The 22,606-nt window shown below is 48.1% G+C and overlaps 1 protein-coding gene across 1 annotated transcript in view; it reads right to left on the reverse strand.

Annotated features, from left to right (window-relative positions):
• tango6 (transport and golgi organization 6 homolog) overlaps positions 1 to 20,194 on the reverse strand; it is a gene marked incomplete at both ends in the record, with an annotated part of 35,747 nt that extends 15,553 nt beyond the window's left edge. The window contains 15 exons of the mRNA XM_080539176.1: positions 3,489 to 3,642; positions 4,042 to 4,238; positions 4,820 to 4,966; positions 6,610 to 6,813; positions 7,410 to 7,539; positions 7,920 to 8,138; positions 8,712 to 8,824; positions 9,343 to 9,410; positions 10,572 to 10,734; positions 11,815 to 11,921; positions 12,447 to 12,684; positions 13,240 to 13,934; positions 18,007 to 18,088; positions 18,856 to 19,051; positions 19,962 to 20,194. Coding sequence (XP_080395302.1) covers positions 3,489 to 3,642; positions 4,042 to 4,238; positions 4,820 to 4,966; positions 6,610 to 6,813; positions 7,410 to 7,539; positions 7,920 to 8,138; positions 8,712 to 8,824; positions 9,343 to 9,410; positions 10,572 to 10,734; positions 11,815 to 11,921; positions 12,447 to 12,684; positions 13,240 to 13,934; positions 18,007 to 18,088; positions 18,856 to 19,051; positions 19,962 to 20,194 — 2,946 coding nt within the window. The remainder of the gene's footprint in view (positions 1 to 3,488; positions 3,643 to 4,041; positions 4,239 to 4,819; positions 4,967 to 6,609; positions 6,814 to 7,409; positions 7,540 to 7,919; positions 8,139 to 8,711; positions 8,825 to 9,342; positions 9,411 to 10,571; positions 10,735 to 11,814; positions 11,922 to 12,446; positions 12,685 to 13,239; positions 13,935 to 18,006; positions 18,089 to 18,855; positions 19,052 to 19,961) is intronic.
• Between the last annotated feature and the right edge of the window lie 2,412 nt (positions 20,195 to 22,606).

Genomic DNA, 22,606 nt, shown 5'->3' on the forward strand with positions numbered 1-22,606 from the left:
ACACACACACACACACACTCGCACGCGCACACGCACACGCACACACCAGTTGGAAGCCAGGGGTGATTAGGGGGTACACATACAGACAGACAGACAGACAAGCAGACAGACAGACAGAAGAGACACACACACACACACACACACACACACACACACACGCACTAGTTGGAAGCAGGGGTGATTAGGGGGTACACATACAGACAGACAGACAGGCAGACAGGCAGACAGAAGACACACACACACACACAGACACAGAGACACACACGCGCGCGCACACGCACACACACACACACACAGACACACACAGACACACACACACACACACACACACACACACACACAGACACACACACACACACACACACACACACACACACACACACACACACACACAGACACACAGACACACAGACACACACACACACACACACACACACAGACACACCAGCCAGTAGTGTGTGCAGGGTGATTAGGGGATATGCTGGTACTATCATGTCCAATGCCTGCAGGGCAACAGTGTAGCAGACAGGAGAGAGACCCCAGGGGAGAGGGTTACAGCCCAACACCCCGCCCCGCCCCGCCCCGCCCCCCCCTCTCTCTCTCTCTCTCTCTCCCTCCCTCCCTCCCTCCCCCAGTGTAGCAGACAGGAGAGAGACCCCAGGGGAGAGGGTTACAGCAGGACAGAGTTACAGCAGAATCTCTCTCTCTCTCCCTCTATCCCTCCCACTCTCCCCCTCTCTCTCTCCCTCCCTCCCTCCCTACCTCTCTCTCTCTCTCCTTCCCTCCCTTCCTCTCTCTCTCCCTCCCCCAGTGCAGCACAGGAGAGAGACCCCAGGGGAGAGGGGTCTCTACAAGGAGAGTTGGCAAGCAGAATCTCTCTCCCCCTCCCCCCCAGTGTATTAGACAGGAGAGAGACCCCAGGGGGAAGAGTCCTCTACAAGGAGAGATGGGAGACTATTCCTACACTGTCCTCAGGAAGAGGTTTGTTTATTAACTCTCACACACCCCAGCACACACACACACACACTACTCTCATCCATAATGTATTATCATAGCCATCTATCATTGGACCGCAGTGAAGACTTCGTCCTAGACCACCTCCTCCCTGCCCCCCCCCCCACACACACCTCACCCCTACTCTGCCCCCACACACACTCCACCCCCCTCACCCCACCCGACCCCTGTACCCCCCCATCCTCCCGCCTCCCTAGCCCCACACCACCCCACCCCTGTATCCCCCCATTCCCACCCCACCCCTGTATCCCCCATTCCCACCCCATCCCTGCCATCATCATCATCTGCAATCACTCTCAGTAGAGTATGATTGTCCTCCTGTTATGCGTCTGGTATTGGGTCTTCAGGTGGCTGTAGAGGCCAATCCTTGTTCCACAGATTTTATTGCAGTGGGGGCATTTGTGGATGGTTGTCATGGTAGCGGTAGTTGGAGGGGCCGTTTGGGTGGTGGATCTCTCCTTTCTTTGTTGCCTCTTTTCTTCTGCGGCACAGTGGAGGTCCTTTTCTTGCTGTGCTAGACCATGCTGCTCCACAGAGTTGTGTTGAGAGCCGCCTCCTCCCAGTTGTTGAGGTTGAAGCTGCACGTTCTCAGATGGGCTTTGATGTTGTCCTTGTACCGCTTCTTATGTCCCCTTTGGGTGCGTTGCCCTTCCATTAGTTGGCCGTAAAGCATTTGGTTCGGAAAACGAGTATCATGCGTATGACATGGCCCACCCGTCGCAGCTGGTGCCTGGTGATGGTTGTGGCGATTCTGGGGGTGTCGGCTTCATTCAAGACACTGACGTTAGTTCTCCCATCTTCCCAGCTGATCCTAAGGATCTTGCGGAGGCATCGCTGGTGGTAACGTTCCAGGGCTGTTAGGTGTCTGCTATAGGTGATCCAGCTGTCGGCCCCATAAAGCAGGGTAGGCAGAACTACCGCTTGATAGACTAGGAGTTTTATCTTGGTCTGGATGTCCTGATTTTTTAAGACTGTCTTCCGCAGCCTAGCAAAAGCCCCCCCGGCACACACCCAATACGGTGGTGAATCTCGTCATCAGTGACAGCTCTTGTGCAGAGAAGACTGCCAGGGTAGGCGAAGTGATCCACATTCTCCAAGGGGTTGTTGTCCACACAGATTGTTGGGGTTTGGGAGGGGACGTCAGGTGCTGGTTAGTGTAAAATCTCTTTCAAGAGTCTTCTTGATGTTTAGCTCAAGCACCAGGAGCCTATACGCTCTGGCAAAGGCATTCAAGATGCTCTGGAGATCACCTCAGAATGAGCAACTAGGCCGTTGTCATCTGCATACTGAAGCTCCATGATGGTGGAGGTGAGCACCTTGCTTTTTTGCCTGAAACCTATTGAAGTTTCACAGAATCAAAGGCCTTTGTGAGGTCGATGAAAGCCACGTACAGTGGTAGATGTTGTTCCCGACATTTCTCCTGCAGTCGACGAATTGTAAAAAGGGCAATCCCTCTGTAGTTGCTGTAGGGATTTCCTCCTTGTCCCAGATCTTTCAAAGCAGGTTGTGGATGTAAAAGAAAAGAAGAGTTCTGCTCCGCCACCTTTGAGGGTTTCTGCTGGAATCCCATCAGGCCCAGAGGCCTTGTTATTTCTCAGTTTCCTGATGGCATCCAGGACCACATTCTTGCTGGGAGGGTCACCCATGTGCTTCATCATGGATCGCTGAGGTATTCGATTGACGCCTACTGGAGACTCAGAGAGTTGAGTGATGACCCGGTTTTTGATGGCGAATCCCACTCCGTGGATTCTGGGTTCATCAGCTGCTGTTCCCTTCCAGAAAAAAAGGTGCATCCCCCTCTCTCCTCCTTCAGTTGCCCCTCCTCGGCCAGGCGGGTTTCGGACAGGGTAGCAATATCGATCATAAATCTTTTCAGCTCCCTGGCAATGGTCGCAGATCTTCTTTCAGGTCGACGGCTGGAGGCGTTGTCCATAAGTGTTCACACGTTCCAGGTTCCAAAGTTCATTGTTTCTTCTTTTGTTTCTGACCGCTATGAGGTGAACCCACTGGATGCGGTATTCCAGTCAGGTTTTTAAAAGATTCCATGCACAGGCGCTCTCCTGAAGGAACCCCAACAGAGCACATAGGCAGTCGTCTTGCTCTTGGACTGAGGCAGAGAGAGCATTTCGGCAGCGGCATTCATGTCTGAGCAGCCCTTTCTAAGGATCCACTCTGCTCACCCCACCTGGGGAAGGGGCTAGAAAAGGTGCCCTACAAATAGCCTACCCCTGTACCCCCCCATCCACACCCCACCCCTGTAACCCCCCATCTACACCCCACCCCTGTACCCCCCTCCATCCCCACCCCTGTACCCCCCCCCATCCCAACGTCACCCCTGTACCCCCCATCCCAACCTCATCCCTGTACCCCTCCATCCATACCCCACCCCTGTACCCCCCCATCCATACCCCACCCCTGTACACCCCCGTCCCCACCGCAGCCCTGAACCCCCCCATTCCCCTCCCTGTACCCACCGTGAGGAGCGTCTCCTGGGCCTGCAGGGCGTCGGGGAGCCCGTCTCTGAGGGCCCGGGTCAGGCTCCGCAGGGCCACGGCCCGGGTGGGCACGTCTGGGTCGCACGCCTCCTGGAGACAGGCTGAGAACGCCACGCTGGGGGGGGCGGGGGTGCTGGGGGGGGCGGGGGACCTGGCGGGGGCGGGGGACCTGGGGGGGGCGGGGGACCTGGGGGGGTCAATACTGCTACTGCTGCTGCTACCAGAGGAGTGAGGGGTCTGGGACCGGGTCTGACCCGTAGGCCCGTCTCGGGTTCCGAGTTCAGGTGTGTGAGGTGTGTGTGTGCTGGGGGGGGGAGTGGGGGGGCCAGGTGTGTAAGGTGCGTGTGTGCCGGGGGTGGGGGGGCCAGGTGTGTGAGGTGTGTGTGTGCCGGGGGAGGGGACGACGTTTGGTGTGTGTGTCGGAGCTGGTGTGTGAGCGGTCTGAAGAGTGTGTATTCTAGGCCGGACGCAGGGTGGAGGGGTATCAGGACCACTGCTCCGGGGGCCCTGCGTGCCGCGGGTCGTCGTAGACGGGGGGCCGGTTCCCGGCGGGGGGTCCTGGCGCTGGGCGGCCCGTGTGACGGTGTCGGGACGGCAGGCGCCGTGCGTGGCGATGGCGGTCCGCAGGTCGGAGGCCAGCTCCTGAATGTGCAGCTCGGGGTGCTTCTGGGTAATCTCCTCCAGGGGGGGGAGGAGCCGGGACAGGGCAGAGTAGTCCTCTGGGCTCAGCTGGAGCAGGACATCACATCAGAATCAGAATCAGAATCAGAATTGCTTTTATTACATCAATGTACGGATACAAGGAGTAAAAGTATTGGGTACAGGTTCAATTAAGGCATTGGCATTGCAGTAGAGATACAAAATCAATAATAGAATAAGCAGGACATAAATAATAATCAATAAAGAATAAGAAGGACAATAATCAACAATGGCTGTATACACAATAGCGTCAGAGCTTCAATACCAGAAGGGTGATGGCAGCAGAATGCGAGTCAGCATTCTTAATGTAAACACAATACTTAACACCTGTATAACTTTCATACCTGTTTAGAATATAGACATAACTATAAATAAATTACTACAAATCTTTCTTAATTGTCATCATAGATGCCTCACAATCTTCTTATTATTATTATTATTATTATATTGTGAAGAGAACATTTGCAAATAAAGAAGTCTTGAAATAAGACATGCCATCGTGTACAATAGTATGAACAGCTACGACTGAAAGTGTATGTGTGTGTGTGTGTGTGTGTGTGTGTGTGTGTGAGTTTGCGTGTGCGTTTGTGTGTGTGTGTGTGTGTGTGTACCTGGGTGGGTGCTGACAGCAGGGTGGCCACCAGGCCCATCCCCATGCTGAGGGTCTGGGTCTCTACTGGGCCTTGGGAGCCAGAACCAGAACCCTGGTCTAGACCTGCACAGGCCCGCTGCAACATGGCCACGATGAACTCTACTACCTGTGGGGGGGAGAGGGGGGGGGGAGAGGGGGGGGGAGAGGGGGGGGGGAGAGAGAGAGAGAGAGAGAGAGAGAGAGAGAGAGAGAGAGAGAGAGAGAGAGAGAGAGAGACAGCATTGAGTTATAAGACAGACAGACAGACAGACAGGCAGGCAGGCAGAGACAGGCAGAGACAGACAGACAGAGACAGACAGACAGGCAGGCAGGCAGACGGACAGACAGACAGACAGGCAGACAGATAGACAGACAGAAAGCGACTCGCAACAAATACATCTGATGACCCACGGAGCCAAAACTCTAACGACCTCGCGTCCTAAGACACACCCATGTCACCTCCTGAGCGAGTGTGTGAGTGTCTACCACCGCCACCACTGCTGCTCCTAGCTAAACCCTTATTCCCACACACACTTAGGACCCAGGGAAACCACCCACAGCCTCCCACAACAAGCTCTCACCCAAAAAAAACAAGACAGAGGGCCCAGGAGATAAGACGTCTAAATATATACGTGCTTATCTAATATCACGCCGACAGACCTGAGGCCTGTTAGTCTGCGTCTGAGTCCGTTAATCTGGGAGGGAGAATGGTTCTCCTCAGGCGTAGCGGGCCAACGGGCTGACCGGCCAACCGGCCAACCGACCTCCCGGCCCTACGTTATGCCAATGTCACGCTAACGTGTTAGCGCTGTGGCGCCTGCAGCTCGTCACTAACGGACCGGAGCTATTATTAGACACCTCAGAGTGGCCTGGTTCCTTAACAAGAGAGACCCGGAGGACTGTGTTAAACAGAGGGAGGAGAGGGGAGGAGAGAGGAGGAGGGGGGAGAGTGAGAGAGAGAGAGAGAGTGTGTGTGTGAAAGAGGGGGAGAGATAGAGAGAGAGAGAAGGGGAGAGAGGGATTGGGAGAGAGAGAGGGGGGGAAGAGAGAGAGAGGAAAGATTGTGAGGGAGAGAGAGGGAGAGAGAGGAAAGATTGTAAGGGAGAGAGGGGGGGAGAGAGAGAGGGAGAGAGAGATACAGAGAGGGGTGTGTCCTGTTAAACAATGGAGCAGAGGGAGACAGAGAGAGAGAATGGGAGAGGAGAGGAAGGAGAGAGAGAAAGGGATGTGTCCTGTTAAAGAGGAGAAGAGAGGAGGGAGAGAGGAGAGAGGGATGTGTTATGTTGTTAATCCATGGGAGGAGAGAGGGAGAGAGAGGGATGTGTCATGTTAAACCAGGGGAGGAGAGATCAGTCAACCATTGGCATCTCTTGAACCAGGACAACCAGTACAGTAGGAAACACGCATGTTGGTTTATAATGCTGCCCCCTGCAGGGCTCCACTGAGAAGACAACCAGCTTCTCAGTGGAATACACAACGTTATATGGATGGATGGATGGATGGATGGATGGATGATGAATGGATGAATGATGGATGGATGAATGATGGATGAATGATGGATGGATGGATGGATGATGGATGGATGGATGGATGATGGATGAATGATGGATGGATGATGGATGGATGATGGATGAATGGATGTTGTTGTAGGTTATATGGATGGAAGGACGGATGGATGGATGTTGTTGTAGGTAAGATGGATGGTGGATGGATGGATGGATGGATGGATGGATGGATGATGATGGATGGATGATGGATGTAGTGTTGTACCTGCGTGGGCTTGCGTAGCAGCAGAGTGGGAGGGAGCCCCTCACACATGACAGCCAACACCTGCAGCAGAGCCAGCCTCTGACCACTTCCTGCTGCTCCACCAATCAGATGCTGCTCCAGCTCCAGCAGGGTCATGGCCGACGTGTCCACTTCCTGTTCCTCTTCCTCCTCCTCCTCCTCCTCCGTGGCCCAGCCAGTCAGCTCCTGCCAGGGACGAGAGAGAGGGCGTCAACCAATCACAATCAACCTCCTATCAGCTGTTACTAAGCATGTTACTAAGCGTGTTATTAACTATGTTATTAAATGTGTTGTTAAGTGTGTTATTAACTATGTTATTAAATGTGTCATTAAGTGTGTTATTAACTGTTATTAAATGTGTTATTAAGTGTGTTATTAACTATGTTATTAAATGTGTTATAAACTATGTTATTAAATGTGTTATTAAGTGTGTTATTAACTATGTTATTAAATGTGTTATTAAGTGTGTTATTAACTATGTTATTAACTATGTTATTAAATGTGTTATTAAGTGTGTTATTAACTATGTTATTACATGTGTTATTAAGTGTGTTATAAACTATGTTATTACATGTGTTATTAAGTGTGTTATTAACTATGTTATTAAATGTGTTATTAAGTGTGTTATTAACTATGTTATTAAATGTGTTATTAAGTGTGTTATTAACTATGTTATTAAATGTGTTATTAAGTGTGTTATAAACTATGTTATTAAATGTGTTATTAAGTGTGTTATTAAGTGTGTTATTAACTATGTTATTAAGCGTGTTATTAACTGTTACCTGTAGCAGCCCCAGGAAGAAGTCTCCCGGCAGGTCGTTGTCCTTCAGCTCCGCTAACATCTGGACCAGACACTCCAGCCTCCACTGTTCCCCTGACAACCTCTCGTACAGGGCATCATCATCATCCCCACTGAGAGAGACAGACGAAGGGAGAGATGGAGAGAGAGATGAAGAGATAATACTTCATGAAAAGTTAGGCTATGGCAGGAATAGTTAGACTATGGCAGGAAAAGTTAGACTATGGCAGGAAAAGTTAGACTATGGTGGTACAAATGACACTATGGTGGAACAAATTAGACTACGGCAGGACAAATTAGTCTACAGCGGCCCGCCACAGTCCCGTCCACGTATGGGAAACACTGTTGTCCTATGTGGATGAGTGGTTCTGGTGCTGTGTGGATGAGTGGTTCTGGTGCTGTGTGGATGAGTGGTTCTGGTGCTGTGTGGATGAGTGATTGTGGTGCTGTGTGGATGAGTGATTGTGGTGCTGTAAGGATGAGTGCCGGTCACCTGACGTCCTCTATGGGGCTGAGCTTAGCCCCTCCCTCACTGCCAGGGGTGAAGTGGAACCCTGGCGCCACTCCTCCAGCCCCGCCCCCTCCCTGAGCCCCGCCCCCAGCCCCGCCCTCAGCCCCGCCCTCCAGGCCACTCAGGCGTGTCAGGGCTGTGAGCGCCACAGGTGGGTCAACCTGACCCAGGAACCACAGCAGTATCTCCTGACAGGGGGCACTGTAGAGCACACACACACACACACACACACACACAAATAGGGACATATAATTACTCAGCCAGTTGAAACAGATAGCTACAACGATGGAGTCTCTGATTGGTTGGAGAACTACAATGATGGAGTCTCTGATTGGTTGGAGAACTACAATGATGGAGTCTCTAAGCAGGTGGAGAACTACAATGATGGAGTCTCTGATTGGATGAAGAACTACAATCATGGAGTCTCTGAGTGGGTGGAGAACTACAATGATGGAGTCTCTGAGTGGGTGGAGAACTACAATCATGGAGTCTCTGAGTGGGTGGAGAACCACAGTGATTAGAACTACAGTGAGTCTCTGAGCGGGTGGAGTATAGCAGCAGTACAGCTTCTGCTTCTTATAGATAAGCATTCCCCTTTCCCCATGTGACATGTTTGTATGCATTACTGTTAATTGTATATTAAATGTATTTTATTGAAATGTATAGATGCTGCTATCTTGGCCAGGTCTCTCTTGGAAAATGAGATATTACATGTCAATGGGCCTTCCTGGTTACATAAAGGTTACATAAAGGTTAGATAAACAGAGGAGTTACCGTAGGTGGGAGACGCTGCGCTTGGTGAAGCAGTAGAGGGAGAAGAGGACAGGCAGCAGCCCTCCTACAGCCTCCAGCAGAGGAGCTGACGGACTGTTACCTACCACACAGATCTGGAGGAGGGGGGAGGAGGGGGGGGGAGAGAGAGAGGGGGGGAAGGAAAGAGGAGAGAGAGAGAAAGAGAGAGAGAGAGAGGAGTAAGAAAGGGGTGGAAGGAAAGAGGAGAGAGAGAGAGAGGGAGAGAGAGAGAGAGATAGGGAGAGAGAGAGAGAGATTGAGAGAGAGAGAGATTGAGAGAGATTGAGAGAGAGAGAGAGAGAGAGAGATTGAGAGAGAGAGAGAGAGGGGGAGAGAGAGAGAGAGAGAGAGAGAGAGAGAGTCAATGTGAGGTTCAGTAGGTGGATCATCGGGGGGTAGGTTACCCAGAGGTGGATGTATTTAGACGTGAGTGTGTGTGTGTGTGTGTGTGTGTATTTAGATGTGTGTGTGTGTGTGTGTGCGTGTGTATTTAGATGTGTGTGCGTGTGTGTGTGTGTGTATTTAGATGTGTGTGTGTGTGTGCGTATTTAGATGTGTGTGTGTGTGTGTGTGTATTTAGATGTGTGTGTTGTAGTGTTGATGGGAGCGTCACCTTGTAGACGTCCTCCACACACAGAGACAGATCCTGCTCCTCCACCTCCCCCTGGGCACCACCCTCCTCTGGAACACACACACACACACACACACACTCAGTATCACCATCACAGTCACACACACACTCACTGAATCAGTCAGTCAGTCAGTCTATATATCTTGTGTTGTTCTCTCAACAGAACAGTTTAACTACAGGAAGGAAGAGATCCATATTCAATCAGACCCTCTTTATAGAGTGCTCCTCTCTCTCACACACACACACACACACACACACACTACACCCCCCACCACACACACACACACACACACACACACACACACACACACACACACACACACACACACACACACACACACACACACACACACACACACACACACACACACACACACACACACACACACACACACACACACACACACACACACACACACACACACACACACACACACACACACACACACACACACACACACACACACACACACACACACACACACACACACACACACACACACACACACACACACACACACACACACACACACACACACACACACACACACACACACACACACACACACACACACACACACACACACACACACACACACACACACACACACACACACACACACACACACACACACACACACACACACACACACACACACACACACACACACACACACACACACACACACACACCGCTCTGGTTAAATACCACGGGTCCTTCCAGAGTAGGATAATGACCAGCAGACTCCAATTAACAATGAGGAAGTCCATCACCACAACACTGTCAATGTCCCTGATGGACACACACACACACACACACACACACACACACACACACAGTGATAAGACTCTGTGGTGTAGCAGATTCCCTGAGGCGTAACAACAAATCACAGGCTGAGGAGGTCAGTGTGTGTGTGTGTGTGTGTGTGTGTGTGTGTGTGTGTGTGTGTGTGTGTGTGAAGCTGCCCCAGGACAAAGTTAGCTAGCTTTCCCAGCTAAGTGTATTGTGTCCTGGTCCGCTTAGCTGGGAAAGCTAGCTAACTTTGTCCTGGGGCAGCTTCACACACACACAAGCGTGCACGCACACACACAATGTAATGTAAATGTACACACACACGCATTGATGAAAACTCTTCTACAGACACGCACACGCACACGCATAGATGAAAACTCTTCTACACATACAGACACACGCACACACACACACTGACCTGTGGGCTGGCAGCAGCGGAGCAGGGGTGTGAGGAGGGGTGTGAGGAGGTACTGCTGGGCCAGCAGGGGGCGCTCCTGGACCATGGTGAGCACCGCCCTGGTGGCCACGCGCTGGAACTGCTGGGCCGTCAGCTTGTCTCTGAGGTGCAGGAGACCCAGCACCTGAAACACCACATGATATAACCTGGAGGTCAGGACCCTATGATATACACCTGGGGGTCGGGACCCCATGATATACACCTGGGGGTCGGGACCCCATGATATACACCTGGGGGTCGGGACCCCATGATATACAGCTGGAGTTCGGGACCCCATGACCACATGATATAACCTGGGGGTCGGGACCCCATGACCACATGATGTAACTTGGGGGTCGGGACCCCATGACCACATAATATAACCTGGGGGTCGGGACCCCATGACCACATGATATAACCTGGGGGTCTGGACCCCATGACCACATGATATAACCTGGGGGTCGGGACTCAATGACCACATGATATAACCTGGGGGTCGGGACTCAATGACCACATGATATAACCTGGGGGTCTGGACCCCATGACCACATGATATAACCTGGGGGTCGGGACCCCATGATATAACCTGGGGGTCTGGACCCCATGACCTTATGATATAACCTGGGGGTCTGGACCCCATGACCACATGATATAACCTGGGGGTCTGGACCCCATGACCTTATGATATAACCTGGGGGTCGGGACCCCATGACCACATGATATAACCTGGGGGCCTAGACCCCATGATATAACCTGGGGGTCTAGACCCCATGACCACATGATATAACCTGGGGGTCTGGACCCCATGACCTTATGATATAACCTGGGGGTCGGGACCCCATGACCTTATGATATAACCTGGGGGTCGGGACCCCATGACCACATGATGTAACCTGGGGGCCTAGACCCCATGATATAACCTGGGGGTCTAGACCCCATGACCACATGATATAACCTAGGGGTCTAGACCCCATGACCACATGATATAACCTGGGGGTCTGGACCCCATGATATAACCAGGGGGTCTAGACCCCATGACCACATGATATAACCTGGGGGTCTGGACCCCATGATATAACCTGGGGGTCTAGACCCCATGACCACATGATATAAATTGGGGGTCTAGACCCCATGACCACATGATACAACCTGGGGGTCTAGACCCCATGACCACATGATATAACCTGGTGGTCGGGACCCCATGACCACATGATATAACCTGTACCTGAGGGCAGACCTGTCTGTAGTAGTGGTCTGCAGACAGAGCCTGTTGAGGACAGGCTGCTAGGATCCTGGCCACGGCATCACACTTCTTCCAGTCAGAGTCGCCCCCTAGTGGACTCAGAGGGAACAGGCAGAGGAGCAGAATTAAACAGGTGAAAGAGACAAGGACACACATTCCGATGAAACATCGTTGAATGGCGATTAAGTGTTTGTAGTCGAATCAATTCAGTGTTTCTCAAGCTCCCCCTCTGCATCACACACACACACACACACACACACACACACACACACACACACACACACACACAGTTGAGGTGTCCTTGAGCAAGGTACTGAACCCCTAATTGCTCCAGGGTTACCGTCTATGGCCGATCCCTGGCTTAGAGCATAAAATACCAAATTCCAACAAGTTGATTGCATGGCAATACAACTATTATTAATATACAATTATTATTAAAACACACTCAGACACTTTCAGACACACACACTCAGACACACACACACAGACACACACACACACACACACACACACACACACACCGCCCCCTCACCTGGTGTCCCCTCCAGTACAGCTCGTACCACGGCCTCACACACACTCAGACACACACACACACCGCCCCCCCCCCACCTCACCTGGGGTCCCCTCCAGGACAGCTCGTACCACGGCCTGCACCCCCCCAGGCTGGGCCAGCCTCTCAGACAGCAGCTGACCACACAGCCTCCGCAGCCAGGCGGGGGCGCCCTGCCTCCCACCCCCCCGCGGCCCCCCCTGCAGGACCAGCAGCTCCTTGATCACCATTGGCTGGTACACTTTTCCCAGGAGGCTTTGCAGCGCCTCTCTGCAGCCCCTGCGCTCCTCCACGCTGAGTTCCTAAAAGAGAATCACATGATCACGCTGAGGAACACGGCAGCCGGGCTGTGGATGTGTTTAACACTAGCGCCCTCTGGTGGTAGACAGGTGTTATGACAGGTGTTCGTCACCGTCATTAACTATTGCAAATCTTGTGCAGGGAATTTGTTTGTTTTTAATTTTGCTTCAGGACGCAACAAAGCCTAATCCATCTACAGTGATATCTGTGCATGAAATAATAATATGAACTCAACATGACTGTTTATATACATGAACCCCATGACAATACAGTAAATGGGTATATCCTAAAGCACACATGTAGTGCCCTGACTGCCCTCCATAAGTATTGGAAAGAGGAAGAGAAAAAGGCTTCTTTTAGCTCTATACCCCAGCAGTTTGGATTTGAAATCAAACAATTACTTAAAGTAGAGACTTTAATCCAATAATAAGAATAAAAGTCTGAACGTTTGGATTGGTTGCTGACTTGTTCCCCCTTTCACCAGATGCCGTCACATATGGGTATAGGTTCACGACCCCATCGCCAAGCCCCCCCCCCCGCCCTGAGCGGTGAGTCACCTTCTCCTCCTGGTCGGCCCCTGCCCCCTCCGGCCGTTGGGGGCGGTACCCCAGCTGACACAGCGTGGCCATGACGTCACCCAGGTGACGGGTGAACACCTCGGTGGCGAGGGAGGCCGACAGCTCCGCCACCTCCAGCAGGACCGTGGCGGTGGTCAGCAGCCTCCGCTGGGGGGCCGGCGCCACGCCCCGCCGGACCGCGCCCTCTGCTGTGGCCCCGAACGCCGACCTGCGGCCCAGGGGCACGCCCACCCCCGCCGCCAGGTAGGGACACACGCCCAGGGACACCGTGAACTGGAGCGCCACGCCCAACGCCTTCTGCTGCGACACGCTCAGCACGTCCGGGGGGAGGGGGGGCGCCATCTCGGGGGTCCGGAGTCGGGGAGCCGATGAACTCGGACCGGGAGGGGGGGTTTGGTTGAACTCCTGGAGCTGGCGGGCGAGGTGTCGGGCCAGGCAGAGCAGGAGCAGGAGACACTCCTGGACGAAGCTCCACGTGGGGTCTTCCGTGTCTCCGCAGAACCAGGGCGCCCCCCCCTCCGCGGCCCTCAGCACCTCCTCCTCCCGCAGGACACGCACCTCCTCCAGCTGCCTCCCCCTCCTCAGCCGCTCCTCCAGCAGGGCTTGGTTGGCCTGCAGCGCGGCGAGTAGCGCCCCCTGTTGGGTGGGAGGCGCATGATCGCGCGCGGTGACTTCTGGAGAAGAAGAAGAGAAAAAAAGAAAGAAACACACTCAGACACACACATACACAGACAGAAGATGTATGTATAAAAGGCATCTTAGAGAAGGTCCCTTATTGGCTACTTAACTAGATAAATGTGTTTCAGAAAACGCTGTGTGCCGGGAAAACAACAACAGTCATCATAGATGTTGGCTAAGCAGAACAGTATATCTCAAAAGTGAGAACACCCTTTAGATTTTTGCAAATATTCTGTTATATCCTTTCAGGGGATAACATTATCCTACTGAAACTTTGATATAACTTAAAGTAGTCAGTGTGCTGCTTGAATAACAGTATAGATGTATTGTCCTTTGAAAATTACTCAGTACACAGCTGTTAATGTCTAAACAGCTGGCAACAAAAGTGAGTACACCCCATAGTGAACATGTCCTAATTGTGCCCAATGATGTTGTTTTCCCGCCCTGGTGTCATGTGACTCGTTAGTGTTACAAGGATTCAGGTGTAAATGATAAGCAGGGCTGTTAAATTTGGTGTTTTGGGCACAATTCTCTCTGAATGCTGGACAACATGGCACCTCATGGCAAGGAACTCTCTGAGAGGCTGAAAAAAAGGATTATTGCGCTTCACAAAGATGGCCTTGGCTATAAGAAGATTGCCGAAAATGAGTTGCAGCACAGTGGCTAAGATCATACAGCGGTTTTCCAGGACCGGTTCCACTCGGAACAGGCCTCGCCAGGGTCGACCAAAGAAGTTGAGTCCACGTGCTCAGCGTCATATCCAGAGGTTGGTTTCCAAAAATAGACGTGCGAGTGCTTCCAGCATTGCTGCAGAGGTTGCAGAAGTGGGATGTCAGCCTGTCAGTGCCCAGACCATACGCCGCACACTGCATCAAATCGGTTTGTATGGTCGTCGCTCCAGACAGAAGCCTCTTCTGAAACCGAACCGATGCATAAGAAAGCCCGCAAACAGTTTGCTGAAGACAATAAATCCAAGAACATGAGTTACTGGAACCATGTCCTGTGGTCTGATGAGACCAAAATAAACCTGTTTGGGTCAGATGGTGTCCGGCGTGTGTGGCGGCACCCTGGTGAGGAGTACCAAGACAAATGTGTTTTGCCTACAGTCAAGCATGGTGGTGGCAGCATCATGGTCTGGGGCTGCATGAGTGCTGCATTTCATTGAGGGACACATGAATTCCAATATATACTGTGACATCCTGCAGCAGAGCATGATCCCCTCTCTTCGGAAACTGGGCCGTAGGGCAGTTTTCCAACATGATAATGACCCTAAACACACCTCCAAGATGACAACGGCCTTGCTGAAGAAGCTGAAGGTTAAGGTGATGGACTGGCCAAGTATGTCTCCAGACCTAAACCCAATTGAGCACATGTGGGGCATCCTCAAGAGGTAGGTGGAGGAGTGCAAGGTGTCCAACATCCGTGGGCTCCGTGATGTCGTCATGGAGGAGTGGAAGAAGATTCCAGAAGCAACCTGTGCAGCTCTGGTGAATTCCATGCCCAGGAGGGTTAAAGCAGTGCTAGATAACAATGGTGGTCACACAAAATATTGACACTTTGGGCACAATTTAGACATGTTCACTATGGGGTGTAGGGCTGTTACGATTATTCGACGTCGTCGACGTCACCGACTACGTCAATACGTCGGTTAGCGTAATATGCGTCGGTTAGTCGTAAATAAACAAAATGGCGTTTTTTTTTTTTTTATCTTTATTTTACCAGGCGAGACAATTAAGTGTATGAGTGAAAAATGGATAGCTACTAGCTAATGTTACACAAGCAATGTAGCTCACCACAGTTCGTATGTCTTGTCTTCTGGTGTTAGTAACGTTAGCTATGTAGCTGGCTAGCTACGGTAGCCTATTGTCATTGTGGTGCGAGCACCTACTGTACGTTATCTAGCTCGTAGCTCGCATGCTACGTTAGCATCAATTTAGCTAATCATAACATAGCAGCGAGAGTAACGTTAGCTAGCTATGTGTTGTGGTGATGGACAGACTTCTAAATGGCCATGTTGGCATTCAAGTTGGCTAAACATAGCAGTGAGGTGGAGACAAAAACTTTTTTTTAATTTTTTTTTATTATTTTTTTTACAGAACAAAAATTATCATTAGACTTACCGATAAATTAGTCGTTAGACTAATCGAATAATCGATAAAATAATCGCTAGATTAATCGTTAGAAAAATAGTCGTTTGGGACAGCACTAATGGGGTGTACTCACTTTTGTTGCCAGCTGTTTAGACATTAACAGCTGTGTACTGAGTAATTTTCAATGGACAATAAATCTATACTGTTATTCAAGCAGCACACTGACTACTTTAAGTTATATCAAAGTTTCATTAAGATAGTGTTATCCCCTGAAAGGATATATGACAGAATATTTGCAAAAATCTAAAGGGTGTCCTCACTTTTGAGATATACTGTATAGGCTACCGTATTTTTGCACATTGCACATACCTCTAAGATATAGCCTCTGTTATACATCTGTACATTACACACTGTAAATAAGCTACCTTAACGGTACATAGCTCATATCTGTATACCTCTAAACTACTGTACTTGCCTGTACCTATCACTAGCATTGTCATGTTTTCATGTAGCCCTTGTTCTTATGTCAATATTTGCACTTCTGGTTAGACGCTAAACTGCGTTTCTATGTCTGGGGCTCTGCAAAGACATTAAAGTTTAAATTAATCTACGTAATCTAATCTAATCTAATATGTGACAGTGTATCCAAATGCTTGGGCTAATACTAGAGGTGGTGACATCTGCCTGCTTCTGAACATCAACGTGACGTGTCACTGGCTTCAAATGCATTGCAAGATTATTCTCTATATTACTAACTGTAACTAATATCTAATTCTAATTTCATTTATTTCATAAAATCCCATAAGAAAGTCATCTGTTTATAACCAGTTGCTCTGTTGAATCGAAGGCAGGTCTAAAATGCAACAGCCTGAATAGTTCACGTCGGTTTGTTTTTAAATTAGTCTACTTGTGAAGAATATCCTCCACTACTGGGTGGTACTATATCCAAACCAGAGCAGCACGAGACAGATTTCTGAAAGACCTTTTGCTAGCATATCAGCCCAATAGAGCTCTCAGGTCTTTTGACGCTGGTTTTCTCTGTGTAGCCTACCACCACATGTACAAAAGAAGAGATTATTTGGTGAGGCTGCATTCTCATTTTATGCACCCAGATTGTGGAATGCACTGCCAGTTTACGTTAGGGATGCAACCTCTTTAGTCTCAAGTCAAGACTAAAAACCCATCTGTTTAATATTGCCTTTAAATTACTAAATAATTAAATGATGATTTATATAATGATTGGAGCACTTTGAGCTGCAATGTTTGCAGGAAAAGCGGTATACAAATCAAAAGTTATTATTATTATTATTATTATTATTATTATTATTATTTAACCGCATTTGTGACTAGACTTAGGCCTACTACTTGTTTACATGTGGATGCTGTAGAAGTCTTATTAGGGAAGTCTACAACGTCCACATGCAAAAAAGACTTTTACATCAGGAGGATACTCACATAGAAAACTCCTGATTTTAAGTTAATGATCAACTAGATATTTCAAACCATTTCGAATGGATACGTTTGACAAACCGGTAGCTACAGCACAGCAACAGTCGTAGCTGTGTGTGTGTGTGTGTGTGTGTGTGTGTGTGTGTGTGTGTGTGTGTGTGTGTGTGTGTGTGTGTGTCTGTCTGTCTGTCTGTCTGTCTGTCTCCTTACTACAGTCCTAAGCGACCTCACTGTCCTAGAGACTAGTTACTGACAGTAGTAATGTACCTTAGTCCTTAGTCAGGTCCTATGCTGTCAGAGAGACTAGTTACTGACAGTAGTACTGCACCCTGATAGACGTCCAAAGCTAACTAGATCACATAGGATGTTCTCTTACCTGAAGCAGGTTTAGTGAGGATACTCAGAGCAGACAGTATGGATGAGGTCATCTTTATATTCTTGTTAAGATACAAACAGTGAACAAGCAGAAAAGCACGACCGCGTTCAGCTCATGCCTGGTTCATGGATAAACTTGACGCGGGAGTTCTACGTAGGCGGGTCTGCACCAATAGCATGGGGGTAAGCGTGAGGCTGTGCACCAATAGCAGGGCAGTATGAGGGTCAGCGTCAGGCTGTGCACCAATAGCAGGGTAGTATGAGAGTCAGCAGACATAAAGACTAAAGATAGGCAGCAGCACAGCGGACTACCACTCGCAATCCCATCTAGACATATAGAAATCTGTGGTTTTATGTCCGTTACTCAAAATTAATTGTTTTATCCATGAATTTAACACTATCAAATCAAGGCAAAAGAATGGGGACGAATCTTTGTTATTGAATAAAACATTTTTTATTGAATAATCAACAATAATAATTTAAAAAAGGATTGTCCGTTGATAAGATTGGAGTTTGCAATTAGTCAAACATTTTTCAATTTCAATAGACACATAATAATAATAATAATAATAATGAAAATCACAATCATAATCATTATCATAATAATGATGATAACAATAATAATTATTATAATAACAACCACACTCATTATCATAGTAATGATGGTATAATAAAATAAAAATAAAAATAATAATAATAATAATAATAATAATAATAGTTCTATACATAGTCAACAGTTACTGGAATAAATAAAATTCAACAACATAAATACTATAAATAAATAATTTATCTCTTAATATCTAAAAAATCCATGTAAAATGCATGAATTATATATATTTTTAAATAACTTCAGTTCTAAAACAAACGCAACAGAATGTGAAACAAGTCACTACATTGTGTCAATAGGAATGATCCCCTACAAGAGGAAAATAAAGCTAAACATTATTTAGCTTAGGTTAGGTACAACACAGGTGCATGCCACAGGCACGCGGAGCTTGTGCACCGTGTAGGTGTATTTGCCCGGGTGTTCACGGCACGGGCGCTGGCTCCTCTTCAGCACCGTCACGGTCTGGAACACGGGCCGGGAGTTGTACGTGTCGTCCTCCTCCAGACCGTTATCTCCTGGGAGGATGCACCCCGCACACAGACACTCGGCCACGGAAATGACCGTTGGGTATCGGTTGTTGTCGGTATTATTTCTGTAGAAGAACAATCAGACAGCTCAGTTAGCCTCTTTTACTGAAGGCCCTATTCTATTTGAGTAATTAAACCCTTAAAAAAAAAGATTACAAAAAAAGACCCAAACTAAACTGCTTTTAACATTACAAATATGAGGTTTTGTGTGGATATGCTCAGTTCATCGTCCAGAATAGCATACACATGACAAGGAGATACAATAATCAATATTAAATGAATACTCAAGTTTTGACCCAATTATGGGCCTGTTTGGTTTAAGAAATTATCATCTATATCCTACACTGTGTGTGATATGCTACCATGTTGCAACCAAATCACACCATAACCTAATTACGTTTAATAAGTATTATTAAACATTAAAGCAAATATTGTATTGTACTATATTCTACTCTGTGTTATATACATGTCATCCCCTATTAATGAAAATTGTAATTCACTCTAATTATGTTATTGCCAAACTAATATAATAATAATAATAATAATATTAATATTAATCATATTAATAACCTTTATTTCTATAGCACTTTTCCTACAAACGTTGCAGCAAAGTGCTTTAACAACATATAATAGGCGTATTGGCCATGCAGACCAAAGAGCCATACACATATTCTTTTTTTTTGTGATCAAGATTTTTTATTCCATACATATTCTAACAACTTATATTGCTTTGTATCAACGCTTATTCGAGTGATAAACCGTCACAGCCAAGGAACCACGTGATTAGGCTACCACGGCGCGTTCGTAAATTTGCTCTGAGAGACACTGGGTTCAACGTCAAAAAATGACCAAGTCATTTGATTGGACAAGAGGCATTCCATGAGCGCTGATCAGAGTTCCAGAGCGAATCTCCGAACGCACCCTTAGAATCCGGAGCATCGAGAAAAAAAAAAAGAAGAAAAAAACGTTACTGACCTCATCCGCCAGGGGGAGATGGAGCGGTGTTCCACCCCGCCGGTCCTGGAGGCCAGTGCAGCCTCGCATCCCACGTTGTGTCTCACATGCAGCTCCTCTACCTGGCCACCATGCTGCCGGAGGTGGCGGAAGAAATGGAGGGAGGCTATGGAAGGCCATGAGGCCAGCGCGTTCTCCAGCTGCTCGTGGTCCAGACACCTGTCCTCTCGCCGGGAACTCGCCGTCACCAGCATAGACAGAAGAAGTGCGTGTAGAAGCGCAGCCTGCAAAGAGGTCGTGACATTGATTAATGGAAATTGTCTAATTGAATTGGTATCGTAGGCCCTAAACGGACTGCGTGCGGCTGCGGCATGACACTGAATGTAGCCCATGTATGCAAAGATGACTTTCTCCATCATTGGTCTTTTCTCTGATATTAGCAACGTTTTGCAATTAAGAGTCCTGGTTTCAAAATAAGAGTCCTGGTTCCAAATGAATAACGAATGGTCAGATTATAGGCTAAACAAAGTTAATTGATAAAAAAAAGTATTAAAAGAGAAAAATGTATAGTAATAATAGTGTATCTAGATGTTGTAGGTATATATAATAATCTAAGATGTAAACACAGGCATGCTGTTTGCGATGTTTCTCTTACCTGCATCGTTTTGAAAAAGCCCAACATGTTTTCTTTTTCCCCAATAACCAATAAAGTCCAAGCTAGTTAGGCTGAGGGTTAGAGAGCAGCTGGTTGGGTCTGGTGTGTCCATTAGTGTTCACAAAGGCTTTTATACCTATATCCTGGGGAAATCCAACCATGAATGAGGAAATGGAAATTACAATATTCAGAGTTCCCTGCTTCCTCTTCCCTCCAGTGAGAGCATCCCCGTACTCTCTCTCTCTCTCTCTCTCTCTCTCTCTCTCTCTCTCTCTCTCTCTCTCTCTCTCTCTCTCTCTCTCTCTCTCTCTCTCTCTCTCTCTCTCTCTCACTCTCTCTCTCTCTCTCTCTCTCTCTCTCTCTCACCTGGGCTCAGGTGATTTATGTGCACTTGTGTTTACACATTATTATATTGGACGTTGCATCACCAGCCTTTCTTCCGTCTTGAAGATTCTGCAATATTCACACATCACAGATTGTTTATAGAAGTGGACATGACATATTGTATATGTATTAATTCATTTTTGATTAGAATTTTTTTTGCACAGAAAAGCTAATTAGAAGAAGTACTTCATTTTATATAAATGTTATCTGATAAAAAAATAAAAAAACCTGTGGTTTTGATGACCTGTGATGGAATATGAACAGAAATGACCCAGCTGATTAACTAAACATGATCTGCCTCCTGCCACCTCATAGGAGGCAAATACATCAGGATAGCAGATAATGTAATTAATGTGTGTGTGTGTGTGTGTGTGTGTGTGTGTGTGTGTGTGTGTGTGTGTGTGTGTATGTGTGTGTGTGTTTAGGGGGGGAATAAAATAAAATAAATAAATATAATAATAATAAAATAAAATAAAAACGACTCAATTCACCGTCTTCCCCGTAACATAATGAATGTGTGTGTGTGTGTGTTTGGGGGGGGAATAAAATAAAATAAATAAATATAATAATAATTTTTAAAAATCGACTCAATTGACCTCCTTCCAAACGGTCTTCCCTGTCTTCCTCCTCAGTCTGCATTCTGTTACTTTCCGTTGGTCCTCTGAAGTTTCCATTCCACAGTCTTTGGGGTTTGCCGCTGTGATGCAACAGGTCTTAACCAGGCCTCCTCAGGAGCATCACCCAGCCCTGCATCCCTGCTGCCCCGCCCACTATCCCTGCTGCCCCGCCCACTATCCCTGCTGCCCCGCCCACTATCCCATGACCCGGTGTCAGCCAGCCACGTGGTGCCCCAGGGCACCCTGGGACACCGGCCTCAGCCACACACCCCTGTATTGTATGTGTGTGGGTGTTAAATGACAACGGGAATGGAAATGTACTACTGTGCACTGTGCCTGACTGTTAAACGACTAGTGGTTGGTTACATGTCAGTGGTGAGAATCTCTCTCACCAGGAAAGATTTTCCCTCGACATACGCATGCAGACGACCCGCCGCCGAACCGCAAACCTTGTGAGTAGTTGACAGAGTGCAGCAGCTTGCACTGGGCCTGGTCTTCAAGATACGCTACACCACAAAGACACCCAAGTACCTGTCAACATACTTCCAAAAAGTGAACAACGTCCACACATACAATACCAGAGGAAGCTCCACGAACCACGTTCAACCGCGTTGCACCACAAACAAGGGGATAAACTCGTTTGCAAACTATGCAGTAAAAATGTGGAACGCCCTTCCTAAAATCTTAAAGGAGTGCAAAACACTGCCCACCTTCAAAACCACTCTCAAAAAACATTTACAGGAGGCTGCAATCCGTAACTGGACCCTCTAAATCAAAAATCAGATTAAAAGACCCGAACTACACACTGTACATACTTTGTGTTTTGTCCCCCGCCCCCACCTGTGGTGTATGTCCCCACCTGTCCTACCCGCTGTACATACCTAATGTTTTGTTGTATTGTTCTTCCCATGATGGATGTATATTTATCTTGTAGATAGTACTAGTTATTTGTCTGTATTATCTTGTAGATAGTACTAGTTTTTTTTTGTCTGTCTTACATGTAACGATGA

This window comes from Nansenia antarctica (assembly GCF_963989245.1).
Source record: "Nansenia antarctica genome assembly, chromosome: 9".
NCBI classification, from domain to species: domain Eukaryota; kingdom Metazoa; phylum Chordata; class Actinopteri; order Argentiniformes; family Microstomatidae; genus Nansenia; species Nansenia antarctica.